The sequence below is a fragment of the Schistocerca nitens genome, chromosome 3, assembly GCF_023898315.1.
Source record: "Schistocerca nitens isolate TAMUIC-IGC-003100 chromosome 3, iqSchNite1.1, whole genome shotgun sequence".
Classification (NCBI taxonomy): Eukaryota; Metazoa; Arthropoda; class Insecta; order Orthoptera; family Acrididae; genus Schistocerca; species Schistocerca nitens.
Window position 1 is genome coordinate 693,634,687 of NC_064616.1, and position 14,661 is coordinate 693,649,347.

The 14,661-nt window shown below is 37.5% G+C and overlaps 1 protein-coding gene across 25 annotated transcripts in view; it reads left to right on the forward strand.

Moving 5' to 3' along the window:
• LOC126248660 (MAP7 domain-containing protein 2-like) overlaps window positions 1-14,661 on the forward strand; it is a 421,589-nt gene that overhangs the window by 318,784 nt on the left and 88,144 nt on the right. For 24 of the 25 annotated variants that reach the window (XM_049949858.1, XM_049949865.1, XM_049949867.1 and 21 more), the window contains one exon: window positions 9,982-10,109. The exons of the other annotated variant lie outside the window; for it this stretch is intronic. In XM_049949858.1, coding sequence (XP_049805815.1) covers window positions 9,982-10,109 — 128 coding nt within the window. The remainder of the gene's footprint in view (window positions 1-9,981; window positions 10,110-14,661) is intronic. 25 annotated transcript variants of the gene reach the window in all.

The window sequence follows — 14,661 nt, forward strand, 5'->3', positions numbered from 1 at the left end:
ACAATGATCTGTGGCTGCACAGCATGTGCATGGCACCAAGCAGCATGCCCTAAATCTTTCACTGCCCTTACCCCAACCCCAAACCCCTCTGGTTCCTGATCCATCTTGATTTTTGTAGGCCCGTTTTTGGGATCAAAAACATAGGTTGCTTGAGGCTTATCCTTCTGTCTGTCTTGCCCACTGTCAGTCAGCTGCATTTAGCTCGCCTGCTGCTTTGTGTCATGTTCTCTTCTGCGGGTGGCTCTTTCTCCTCATCTGTTTTTCTCCTGAGAACTAATGTGCTGATATCCAGCTACTTGCGGATATCAACACCCTCACTTTGTCACCGGATGTGTAGCATTATCTTTTGTGGACACACACACTGGCCTTTGTTTGAGAAGATGTTGTTCGTTTTAGCTCAGCCACTACTTTCTTTTTATAAAGAGAACACAAAGGCACCATGTCTCATCACATGTAATGATACTGAATAGGAATTCTCAATGAGCCAGCTGATAATGTTCAACAAAAAATGCAGATATGGCCACCCATTGATTTTTGTTGCTTTGAGTGAGAGTATGCAATACTCTTAGACTCAACATTTGAACTTTACCCATTAAATGCAAATGTCATATGGAGGGTTAAATGGTCACAGTCCTTCATATTTTCCAATTATCGAGTACACCATTATGAAAAATCATGGATTAAAGTGATTAAACATTTTTTATCACAACGATCCTCCTCGAAATGAAGAAATCATTTTTTGACATGATTTTTCTGATGGCACTCGCACCATACAAGGCCTCTGCCACCTTTACTCCTTTGTTAATCCCAAATTGATCAGTGTATAGCAAATGTTGGACTTTTTCCACCTGAATCTCCATTTTATAACACTTTAACAATACCCATCACCCTCAAATATTCAAAACCCAATGCATAACCATAAATATAATGCTATCACTTAAAATAAAAATTAACTATTGACAAATATACTCATAGCAACCTACTTACCAAAGCATGAAACAGAAACATTATGAACTTTGTGTTTTTGGTAGGTTTTGATATTACTGATGGACCACAAAGTCACATAAATTCGCTTGCACAGACTGATACTTTTAGCACAGAGACATAACATGATTCCAGAAATCAAAGACTTGAGTACAAACTCTGTACTTTGTTTACAGTGTGTGAGGTTTGCCAGTAGACCACAAGCAGATGCAACATCAGAACAGCTCAAGTGGAAGACAATACTTCTAACAGAAAATTTTGCATGCTACAGTTGTTACAGTCCATATAGATAACTGGTCATAGGATTTTGAGGGGTGGCCAAGTTTATTGTAACACTGGCTGACAAACCAGAACTGTGTTTGTAGTGAATTATTGTAAAAAAAATTTGTTTCTATCTATTCACAAAAACACCTTTGAAATTGTGAAACAGTTGTAGAAAGAAATAGGCATAAAATACAAAAAGTACAAATATTTAAGTGCAGTATGCAAATTAAGTTTCGGTATGCTGGGCACAGCTGCTTTGTGTTTGCAATGCGATTTTGTAAATGTATCTATGACAACATCTCTTCATAGCTCTGTAGATGGCTATTGTTTTCACCTACAGCTGTTCACACTTCGCAGTTTAAAGCTGTCCAATGTGCTGCCAGATATGAGGGATTTCCTGAAGTTTACTCGACTGTGGGAGTGTGTTAGTAGTATAAATGTATTAAACCTTCATGCACGATGCAGCATTTTTTCACATATCACGGTGTTTATGATGTCATATCTCCTGAACTATGTGTTGTACAATGATATATTTATGTAGGTACATTCAGTGGCATATGTGGATACTGTCAACGAAATATATTCTGAATATAATTAATAACAAAGAAGTAATAAATGTAAAAGTCATGCATAATGTTGCAGTTTTTCACGCGTATCAGTGTTTATGATGTCCTCTTTCCTGATCTGTGTGTCACACAATTATATAATTTTGTAGGTACATTCAGCAGCACATGTGGGTATTGTCTGCAAAATGTGTTGTGAATGTTGTTTGTAGAAAAGAAGTAAGTAATTTAAACTTAATGTGCAATGCAGCAGTTTTTCACACATTCCATTGTTTACGGCATCATATCTCGTGAACCATGATAGGTGGGTGGTTCTAACCTCTACAATGATTGTTGCCTGACAGTAAGGAATATGTGTACCAAGTTTGGTTAAAATTGATTCATTGGTTTAGGAGAAGGTGTAAAAAAAAACACACACACACACACACACACACACACACACACACACACACACACACACACACACACATACATTTTTATGATATGTATGGATTAAGGACCAATTGTATAAAGCAGTTAACCTTAGATAAACACAGGAAAAAATCTCAGATAAAGCGGAACTCTGAAATCTATGTTGTATAAATGTTACTCCTAGACTATATCGCCATGGAGTAGGATCATCTTTGACTGGTTAAATTAAGTCAAGTTCAGCTGCAGTTGTCAGTTTATAATCTAGTTGGCATTCCAAAACAAGTCTTTTGTTTTGCACAAAGGAGAATTGAAAGGAAGTTAATAGTAAAACTTAAAAAATTATCAACTGTGTAAGTAATGAGTGCAGATAACAACTGATCTCATAACAGTTTTAGAGATAACTCACAGTCAATGTGATTAGTTTATGGCTTTTTATAGACAGCAGCAGTGAGGAAAGGGAAATCTAAAATATTTTTGTGAGGTATAAGTATATATAGTTTGGCACTAGCAAATGATTGAACTCATCTCAGAAAAATGTTTACTATGTTTGAATAACAATAATTACACAATTCACATTAAATTTTTAACTACAAATCAAGTGCTTAAGTGCCATGCTAATGGCAGGCATATTAATGGAAAAGACTAGTAGTATGCATACTTAAGTAAAGTTGTGGTGATCACGTGGTGGTTCATTGGTTGCATTCTGGAATACAGTCCCAAAGAGCTTAGGTTCGAACTCACATTATTTCTTCAATTTTTTTTTTCCACTTGCCACTTCTTTTACCTCTGTCAGTGTTTGTTAATATGGAAAATGTAATGCTGAGTTCTTTAAGTTTAGGACTCAGAGTGAAACCAAATTATGCAGCTGTCATTATAACAGCAGCATTTGAGTTGCACAATACAATATAGCTGTTAGAGCATCGGATGAGGAGCGTGAAACAGATGACACAATTTGTCAGGAGAAGATCATAAGAAGAAATTCCAATACCAACAGAAAATGAAGCCAACTGGAAGCACGGTGCAATGAGGGTGGCTTTACTAATAGTGTATGTACAAAAAACAGTTACAAAATTGGAATAAATTTACAAAGTGCCAGTTTGAAGGTCGGATCTTCTTCTAATTTCTTGTAGTTCCAGGTCTTTGATTTCTCTACCCACTTTCTGTTTAACCACTCTTATTTTGTGTTTGTCAACCAACAATTTTATTTTGTGTGTGAATTCGTGTCCTTTTTTAAAATTGGTGTTTCACATCAAGAGCATTTTCTTTCAAAATTTTGTACTTGTACATAGCAAAAACCATATAACAAAATCTCCTTGTAGAAATAGTAAACAGCCAATCAGTTGCAAATTTCACCTCCATAATAAATTGAAACATGCACAACACGGTTGTTGTCACATGTTATTTCCTTGCCAATGAGGGAATACAATATGACAACAACCATGTTGTACATGGTTTAATTTATTATATAGGTGAAATTTTGTATTTGACTGATGCCTTTCAGCTGTATTTTAATGTGCCTTTGCCACAACATGTAATCTAGTTGTCTGTATTTCCTTCTGAAGAAGCTGTTTTTATAAATGTTTAAACCATATTGAAGGGCTTCTAATAAACCTTCCAATTTGCAACTAATTGGCTGTTTCCTAGTTCTACAAGAAAATAACGTTTTCTTTGTTGGTCATAGAAACTTTATCAGCTCTTTTTGTTTATGGTAGGTGATTTTGACTTTTGAAGGCTCTGCAACAGATTCCGGGTTGGCATGATGCACATTTGTCTGTAATTACAGGTTATTTTTTGTTCAAAACATGAAATGTATTGCTGTCTTACAAACTCAGATTAAACACTCCCTTCCTTGTCTTCATTTTAATTGTTATCAACAAGAAGAACAGTATTTTCATTTGAAGCCATCTAGTCATTTACTGATTTTGTGAATGAACTGCAACTTTCAGTGTTACTCCAATCTGTACTTGAACAAGAATGTAACAAATAATATAATAAACTACCTTTATGCAGAAGATTAGTTTTAAAAAAATTTTTTGAGTTGATTGAAGTGTATATAAACCACTATATGTAACTTTTGAATGAAAATCTGTGTTGTCGTTGTAGGGGTTGGAAATTGGAGTAAACTGAGGTTTCAGGACTGCAGTTAACTTCTGCACTTTTTCTGTAACAGTAGACCAGACGAAAGTACCACTTCCTGTTGTATTCATTTCGACTTTCAAAATATTTGACATTGGTTTTTCTCCAGTTTACACAGCACATTTGATATACATAAAGATGAAATGTAATAATTATAAACTGCATATTATAATTATACCTTGTCATCCATGAATGTGTTCTTAGCCCTTTTCTTGATATTGTTGTAACATCTTTTCAAACATTTCCAGTCATCATTTGCCACTGTGTTGTCTGAATTTAAGTCTACAGCAGCTTCTTTCCATGCCTTTTCTGCGTTAACTGTAGTAACTACATCATTTACTTGCTTTCTTTGTACTGACCCAACACAATTTCCAGCAACAAATCTTTTTCAGCTAGGGAGAAGTTTGAAGATAGCAACTTTTTCTGCTTACTTTCCTCCATCCTTTTAACACGGCACCTTTGATAATAAATTCCCTATATCTGCAATGTACAAGTTATATCAGTGGTAGAAGCACGATAATCTTGTCGATAGCTATTTTTAGCAGTGACGCCAAGTGTGTTTCGTGTTAACTTAGATCAACACTGGACCACCCATCAGTGGATCGAGGTCTAGTGTTAAACAATACAGCAGGATCCTGAATAGAAATCAGTTTCTAATCTAAGGTCAAAATTGAACCCCAGTCGGGGATGTTTATGCAATCAAACCTAAGGGTACTACTTAGACTTAGCCTCTGCATCAGCCAGCTGGTGGTCTGGTTTTATATCAAAGACTGTGACTTCAGAGGCACTGTTCCTAACACTGCTGATAAACCCAGATAAAATAGAGAAAAAGCACAGAAACAGGATAATAACCCTAATTTATACACTCCTTCTTCAGGGAAGGAAAGTGGTATTGGCTATTCAAAGGTTGGGAAAAGGGAGAGGATGGGCAGGTCACTCAGATCCTATGAAGATGGAGAGAGGCAAAGGTGAAGGAAAAGTTGCCAGAGAAATGGTAAGAGGCCAAAGATAGTATATCAGTAAGTACCGTATTAGATTCATTTCAGAGATGACAGAAGGAATGGAGTGAAGATGGATTAAAGGATGAAAGGAGGTGATTGAGAAATATAAATAATTGGTAAAAGAGAGGATGATTTGGGGAGGGGGGTGGGGGAGGTTGAGAGATAGGAGATAATAAAAGAAAGAGGGCAAGTAATTGAGTAAATAATGCAATTCTACTATGTAAGCAAATGAGGGGTTTTGCTAACAGTGATCAAATTGAGGATGGTGCTGGGATGATTTGATATGTTGGAGAATATTTTCTGTCTCTGAAGTTCAGGAATTCTCGTGGAGGTTGTAATGATCCAAATGGCCCTTTCGGTGTAGTATGCTCTGCAGCGGCTGTGTTGATTCATGCATCGAGTCAGCTTAATTGTGGTCTTTCCAATGTAAAAAGTCACACAGTGAACACGCATCAATTGATAAATAACATGATGGGTTTCACTTGTAGTGGATGAGTGCATGGGACAAATTTTAGATTGAAAGAAATTACAGGAGTAGAACTATGAGATGGGGAATGGGTAGTGGGACGTTAGCCCATGGAAGTCAGGTGATATGACAAATACAACTGGCATGATATATATACAAGTGATAGAACAAAGTCTATTCATGCTTCACTCCTGAATTTTTCTCAAATTGGAATTCAGTCATTAGTATTCGAGCAACTGTTACTGGCATAGTCCATATCAATTCAGGCAGCCTAGGAAAAAATCTTACCTTCATAGTCTCAGATGTTATTGAATTTAGGATATGTTAAAATGAAGGACTAAGTAAGGAACACGTATTTTTTTGTTTTCTCCAAAAAAAATTCTGCTCCAAGATACAGCCCTCCAAAAATACACTGCGCATACCACTTTGAAGATGCGAATTTTGGAAAAAAATTTAAAATGCTGTATCTCTGGAATAGTTTTGGATATTTAGTTGGTTTTTTTTTATTTTAAAGATAAATGCTTTATGATTACAAAGAAATCCTCCATTTGGACTTATCTGTCAAAGTTCTTGTACTATAGTGTTCTGAACATTTTTGTAATTTATGGAAAAAAAATTTTTTTTTTTTTTCAATAATGCCACCACAAAATTTTGATTTTTTTCTGTTAATTGGTACCATATAGTTATATATTCCCTGAAAGGGAAAGCTTCCACTTTTAGATTGAACAGGTTTTATAAACAATTGAAATTTTTGCTATACATAAAACCTGTTTTGTTACCACATCATCACATAACAGGCTCATAAAAATCAAAATCTAGCCTTATTTAACATAATTTTAGTTATGAAAGATGAGTAAGAGATTCATTTTTTCAAGCATTTTAAATGGTTCCAAAATGTATGTGAAAGGTCCAGAGACTTAAAGGTTTCAATGTATACAACTTCTTTCTGTGCACTCTGTTTTGTACTGAAATTAGCCAGTCAATGAACTAAAAATGTGTTCCACTGCTTCAGTATCTTCCTTTGATATAGAGTGATGCCTTCGTGTTGAACCAATAGGAAAACATTGTGAATAGGAAGTGAGCACTGATGGCGTTGTTGCTGTCCTTCAGCTGGACACCTATATCCAGCAGCTGGTCCATGTGGTAGTATAAAGTTCACTACAATTTCGTTTAACTCATAACTGGTGTCTATAATCTCTGCAATCCACCAGTCACAGTCATACACACACGCCTCAGACATCCCCCTTCTCTGGTTGTGAATCTGAATATTATCCTGCTTTTTCTGAAGTGTTGGCCAAACGAACGAAATTTCTTCTTTCTTGCTCTTTAAAATGTGTGCAATATGAGTTCACCCATCACTTTCAGTCCAAAAATGTCTCTCCTGAATTCCTTTCACAGAAGTAGTTTGTTTGGACCATTCTCCTTTTTTCTGCTCATGGAATTCTTCGATTTCCTCTTTGGACAAAAGAATGAGGCCTGCGGATGTGTAACATTTCACGACTCTCTTAAAATCCTTAGCATTCTGAATCACAACTGTATTTGGTCTGAAAAGATAATGTTTTGCAGCATGGTGCTTCAGCAGAGCTCCTACACCATCACAAGGCTCCTTCCTGTGACCAGTAGCACCGTATACCCAGTCAGTTGACACAAGCAACTTAATTCAGACGGCTGGTAACGATTTTTAAAATGACTGCCCCTGTTTGCAGATGAAGAATTTTGCGCATTGCTGGCAAAGCGTGTGCTGAGTCATGTCTTGTGTCATCACTTATAACTGCAACCCTTGTGGTCTTGTTTTGAAAATATGTCATTCCTGTAAAAATTGAAACCTGGTCAATACTCCAATGATAACCTTGTACTCCTTGTGGGAGAATTACAGACCAGTACTCAGCAAAATCACAGTGAAGCACTAAACATAGTTGTTCAGCCTGTACACATCCATTCACTTCTGCAATGTGTTTTTGATGCAATTTCTTCAGATGCTGGCGTGTTACTGCTTTCAATGACCATTTGCCAAGTTCATCAGTGAAACTGTCAAAGGCAACAGTTTTCTTAATTAGTTTATTTTCCTCCCCTGTCACATATGGAATTTCTGCAGAGCTATTTGCTACATCTTCCAGGCCAAGTGTCTGTAAAGACAGTCCTCCCTTTCCAGGACAGTCACCACATTCTTGAAGCAAATGAGTATCTTGCTTTATGTCACAGACTCTTAATGACTTCACACTCCAAACCAAGGTGTCACATGCTCCAATGAGTTCTTCGAAGTTACCACACACAGTTCAAAATTCGCGCAGTACACACATAAACCGACGTCTCTAGATGGGTGTGGAATTACCCACTTAGGTCGTAGTGCATAAAATTTTGATCTTCCAATATGTGAAGTTGTATAGTTGCTCTTACAAATTGCTAAAGTTTCTTTAATACTGCAAGTTGTGTACCTCTTGACTTTCACAACTTTTTGACCTTCAACTCTTGCAGTTAAAGTGTCTTTTGTGTTGGTGCTCTGGTGAGAACAGTCCCATTTATCTTCCAGATAAAATGACTGCGCTATTTGAACTTGAGCTGCTTCTACAGGATGACCCTAATAGGGATGTGGTCTTCCAAAGACTCCTTTTACAGACCTTACATTTCTTGATTTGTCTACCATATACTTTGATACTGATTGAACGTGGTTGTAAATTGTTTCCTTTGAAAATGTCTCTGGAATAATAGTTAAAACTTGCGCCTTTTCACTGTAGGATGCACAATATTCTACAGTTGAATTGATATTTGTGAAAAATTCCTGGCAAGAGATCAAGATTGCTTTGGTTTATTTTCTTCTGAAGATGGAATTTCTACTTTGAAGAGTGTGGTCAGTTTTTCTGTAGTGTATTCATCCATAGCTTTAGTAATTTCTCTGTGCTTTTTTGATGCTTAGAGCTTATGACTGAACTTCACTGACCACAGTTTCTTAACAGAACTAACACCTATCTCTGTAGTTGACTGATTCAGGGTATTTAATTCTTCCTCTACTGATGCAAAATCTGCATCATCTGCACCATGGGAGGCTTCACCTTGTTCAGATACTATCATTGTTGTTATTCTGTCAAAACATTTAGAACACAAAAAGTCGTCACTGGAAACATCTTCACTTTGAAACAGAGTCTTCAAATGAGAACACTTATTCCCAACCTGAACAAAGTCTGTTTGTTTGTCTTATATGTCACTCTTTTATGGATATGCAAATAGTCAGCGCACTTCACTCTCCTGTGGCCCCAGTCAGAAGACATTTCAAACAGTCCTTTTCACAAAACACATTGGAACTGTGTCAACTGGCAAATTCCTCATAAAAACACAGAACTCACTGTATGGTCTCAGATTTCTTAGAAGCCTCTTCAGTAAACAAATTAGCACTGAACAACTACAATACAGAAACCACAACAAAGAAACTCACAAGAAACTACAACAAAGTGCAAGAAATACCTGCAGCAGTGAAAGTGAAAAGAATTAACTGCAACAAAGAAAGTGATAAGAAATAACTGCAACAAAGACAATAAAAATAAACATTGTAACAAAGAAATTAGTAAGAAACAACTTCAGCGAAGACATACATTACCCTTGAAAGATGAAAAGAATTATGTTTAAAAATAAAACCTGTCCAACTTAAAAGTGGAAGCTCTGCTTTACAGAGAATATTGTACTACATGGTACTAATCAACAGAAAAAAAATCTAACATCTCTGGATTGGCATTTTTGAAAAAATTTCAAAAGCGACAGTAGAAGAACTTTGTCAGATAGGTCCAAACGGAGAGTACCATTGTGATCATAAAGCAATTATCTTTCAAATAAAAATACTCTAACAAAATATCTAGAACTGTTACAGAGAAGAATTTTTCTGAAATTCGCATCTTCAAAATGGTGTTCGCAGTGTCATCTTTGGAGGCCTGTATCTCAGAGCAGGAACTTTTTTTTTTTTTTTTTGGGGGGGGGGGGAAATCGTTTCTTTTTTACTCCTGAATTTTAACATATGCTAAATTCAATAACATCTGGGTGTATGAAGGTAACCCCCCTGCCTGAAATGATACAAATTATGGGAACTAGCGTCTATTTGATAATGTAACTGTATCCCCTCTGGTTAAATTTATGGTTTCCTAATCAATAAGTTTACTTTCCTTTTCAGGAACGTGAAGCTCGCATAGACTCGAAGAGGAAAAATGAACGAAGTTCTGCAGTATTCGCTTTTGGTAGTTCAACACCACGAATGTTGGAACCAGCCGACACCGGCGGTTCATTTTGGGGTACAAGGAGGTAAGCTATGCTGGGGAAACAGTACAATAATCTACGTAGTTGCTTAAGATAGTGTACATTTACAATGATTTTACATTTTCAGGTATTCACTATGTTCCGAGTGTCTAACGCATAGTATTAGGTTCCATAATTATCGAGGAAAATTAAAACAGGTTATTGGTTGATGTCAGAGATACACAAGGAATGTAAAGTATTAGATATTTCATTGGTAATTTTAATGAGAATAGCATTTAAAATATGTTATTTAATTTACTGTTTGCATGACAATCATTTCATTTTCATCATCATTATCATCACAATTACTTCTCTGCCCTAGTAATAAAGCACATGATCTTCCATTCTCTTTTCATCATACTACATATGTTGTACTTTTAAGTTCTCTTTTCACATCTGATGTCCACCCTCATGTCTTCAGTTTCTATCTAGCATACCCTCGGGCTTCCTTTCACCCTTTTCTTTTTCTTTTGAAGTACTTTTTGTTTGACATAGTGAATTTGCAAAATGAAACAAGAAATGTAGTTTCAAAAAAGGTTCAAATGGCTCTGAGCACTATGGGACTTAACATCTATGGTCATCAGTCCCCTAGAACTTAGAACTACTTAAACCTAACTAACTTAAGGACATCACACACATACATGCCCGAGGCAGAATTCGAACCTGCGACCGTAGCAGTCGCGCGGTTCCGGACTGCAGTGCCTAGAACCGCGTGGCCACCGCGGTCGGCAAATGTAGTTTCAGATTACATTATAATACTGTTAATGGTGCCCATATATTTGTATGAACATTGTATTTTGTGTTCTCTTTGAACATTTTGAATTTCATCAGTTAATCATACCTGATACAAATTCTAAACAAATATTCATTACTGATGAGGTACAGTGAAGTCCTGCAAGCAGAAGCTACACCATCCCAGGACTCCTCAAGTGAGTTACACTCTGTCATTGACCTTTACGTGGTTCATCCATTTGTTTGGGGTGTTCTTATATCTAAATACATATGCCATTAGTGCCTACTGTATTGAGTAACAGATATTATGGAACTATAAATATGGGGGTGGACAAAAATATGGAAACACCAAAAACACATCACATTAACATGCCTAATACAGTTTAAGAAAACAGTTGGCATTCAAACAGCTTCCAGTCCTGTGTGATTTTCAAGGAGATCTTACACCATTCTTCCTGCAAAACAGTGGCAAGTTCAGGTAATGATGATAGAGGTGGATAGCGATCACGTGCCCTTCTCTCCAAAGTGGACCAAAAAGGCTCAATAATGTTAAGATCTGGTGGCTGTGGTGGCCAGGGGAGCTGTGACAGTTGATCCTCGTGCTCATAAGACCAGCCCTGTAGTATGCAGATTGTATGAACAGGGGCCCTGTTGTCTTGGAAAAGAGCATCACCATTACGGGACAAATATTAACTGTGAGATGGACCTGTCCACAATATGGCAGTCCAAATCATCATTGAACCCCCCCCCCCCCCCCTGCCATTTTTCACTCTTGGGATGTAAACTCGCTTAGAAGATGGAAACAGTGTGCATTGAGATTCATCTGACCAATTAACTGCCTTCCATTGCTCCATAGTCCAGGTTTTATGTCTTTGGCACCACATTTTCTAGCTACGGGCATTTGCATCACTGATGTGCCATTTTGGAATTCTAGCTTGTCCTGTGAATCCCTTGTTATGGAGCTCCCATTGTGTTGTTTTATTGCCAACAGGGTTCGTGAATGCAGCATTCAGGTCTGCAGTGATGTTTGCAGCTGTTGTCCTCTTCTTTTTTATCACAATTCTCTTCAATGACCACCCATCACTATCACACGACACACAGTTTTGTCCATGTTGTGACTTAGCGGGTGATGTTTTTCCATTTTCCCTGTATGTGATGTAAGTCTGTGATATGGTGCCTCTTGAAATACCAAATACTTTGCCCATTTTCAAATTTGTTTATCACTCACATAATACACTCACAACTATACAGAACTCTGTTCTGACCATGATTGACACTTGTAATGTATTGATAACATTGCACAGGTGCAGTGTGTGATCAAATACTACAATGCAACCTGCATTGCTTCATTAATGTTCAGGCACACCTTCCTTGCAGTGTTTCCATTATTTTGTCTGATCCTTGTATAGCCTCATGGGTCTTGTGAATGAAAAGACCAGACTGGCTTTCCCATAGCATTTGGTTCCGAATTCCATGCTATCTCACACACAGGAGCTGATTAGACATAAGAAAACTCATTACATGTCATTACAGAATAAGTTAAAATATTCTGGAACTGACTAATGTTATACTTCTGTGAGCAAGAGTTCATATCCAACTTGAAAATGAGGGCTATATCTCTGTAAGCACACATTACACCCATGAACATTTGATTTATGGGTTGCTGGTGTGTGTGTGTGTGTGTGTGTGTGTGTGTGTGTGTGTGTGTGTGTGTGTGAATTTGGTTTGTCACAAGATGCCAGTGTCAAACTCTGTGGATGTCTATGTGTTGTTGGTGTAACAGTAGAAGGCAGTCAACAGTGCAATAAATAATCTACCTATTCTGTGCTGGACAGCAAGAACCAGAATCACTTTCTTTCTGTAGGGTACACAGACACTACTACCTCACATGGCATGCACAGCAGCACAGCCATTGAAAGATCAAATAACAGTTAAAGATCGCCTTTTTTGATGAATCATTATACATATTGCTGCAGGCTAATAAAGATGACCTGCTTCAATGAATCATGATCCATATTGGTATAGACTAATGGCAGAAATTGAGTACTGTTGCAGATCCAGCATGAGACAGATTGAAATCAGGATGTTTACATTGCTGGGACCATATGAATGTAGGGTCCGATTACTGATGGATCTTGGGTTGCATCCAAGGAGGAGTAGGTGACTAATTTGTAGACAGGATAGGCAGTAGCAAAACAATTAAGTAACCAGGCACTGAGTAAATTCCCAAGAACTTTATTATATGAGTGCCAAATGATAGTGTGGACTAAGTCTCCATATGAAAAGCTCCAATACAGGGAAATGACAGTAATGGAGCTATTGAGGTGGCAATGAAGGGATTCTACATCCAGATCTACATCTACCTGTACATACATACTCAGCAAACCACCATATGGTGCATGGCAAAGGATACCTTATACCACTACTAGTCATTTCCTTCCCGCTCCATTCATAAATGGAGTTAGAGAAAAGTGGCTGCCTATATGCCTCCGTAAAAGTGAGATTTCTCTAACTCATCTTCATGGCCCATACACAAAATGCATGTTGGTGGCGATAGTCATTCTGCATTCAGCTGTAAATGCCAGTTCTCTAAATTTTCTCAGTAGTGTTTCACAAAAACAACATCCCTCCAGGAGTTCCCGCTTGAGTTCATGAAGCATCCCTGAAGTAATCACGTGTTGATCAAATCTACTGATAACAAACATAACAGCGTAACTCTGAATTACTTTGATTTCTTCCTTTAATTCTACCTGGTGGAGATGCCGAACACTTGTGCAGTTCTCAAGAATGGGACACAGTAGCGTTATATATGTGATTCCTATACTTTCCTAAAGCTATACTTTTCTAAAGTCCTCCTAATAAACCAAAGTCTACCATTCACCTTCCCTATTACTGTCCTGACTTGTTCGTTCCATTTCATATCGCTTTGCAACATTATGTCCAGGTATTTAATCTTCATGACTGTGTCAGGCAGCACACAACTGATACTCTATTTGAACATTACAGGATATCTTTTCTTACTTATTTGCATTTACTTACATTTTTCTACACTTAAAGCAAGTTGCCATTCATCTCACCAAACAGAAATTCTGTCTAAGTCATCCTATTTCCTTCTGCAATCACTCTAATGACAATACTTTCCCATATGCTATAGCGCCATCAGCAAATAATCGCAGATTGCTGCTCACTCTTATCTGGTGGCAGAGATGACCAGTTTATCAGCAGTGTGGCAGTTGACATTTCTTCAGGTGAGGCCAGGCTAGCGACTGGACCTGATGACTTAATCCCGCCATCCTAATTTCCTCTGCTGCCAGAGGTGATAGTATTTATTGGCCTCCTAGTTAAAATTGTTTTGCTGTTTAGCAAAATAGTAAATGCAAGTGCGCTGTCTGTGATGTCAGCCACTCACCTTGTGGGCTAGATGAGGTAATGACTGGCTGTTGACTGGCATGCATTGCCAGCAATTTTGCTGACCTGCGATCATTGACAGTTTTGCTGCCACATCTCCAGGTAGCCTTATTGCAGCTTTGCGGAGGTGGTGAATCAACTAGATGCTCACATTTGCTTTGAACTCCAAACCAAGTGTGCCGTCTGGCATTAGAGTATTTCAATGACCAGTCAGGTTTTGAGCTGTTACACTCCCTCCCTAGAAGAAAAAAAAATCATTTCTGTAAATTTTTCTGGTGATTGAGACACAAGTAACAATAAAAGTGTGTAATACATGTATTATTTATATGAAAGCTGCATCAGGATGATGCAGGTGCAAGTTCATTCCTGATAAGACTGTACTGTGTTGCTATAGTTTTTTGAAGCCCAGAGTGATGGG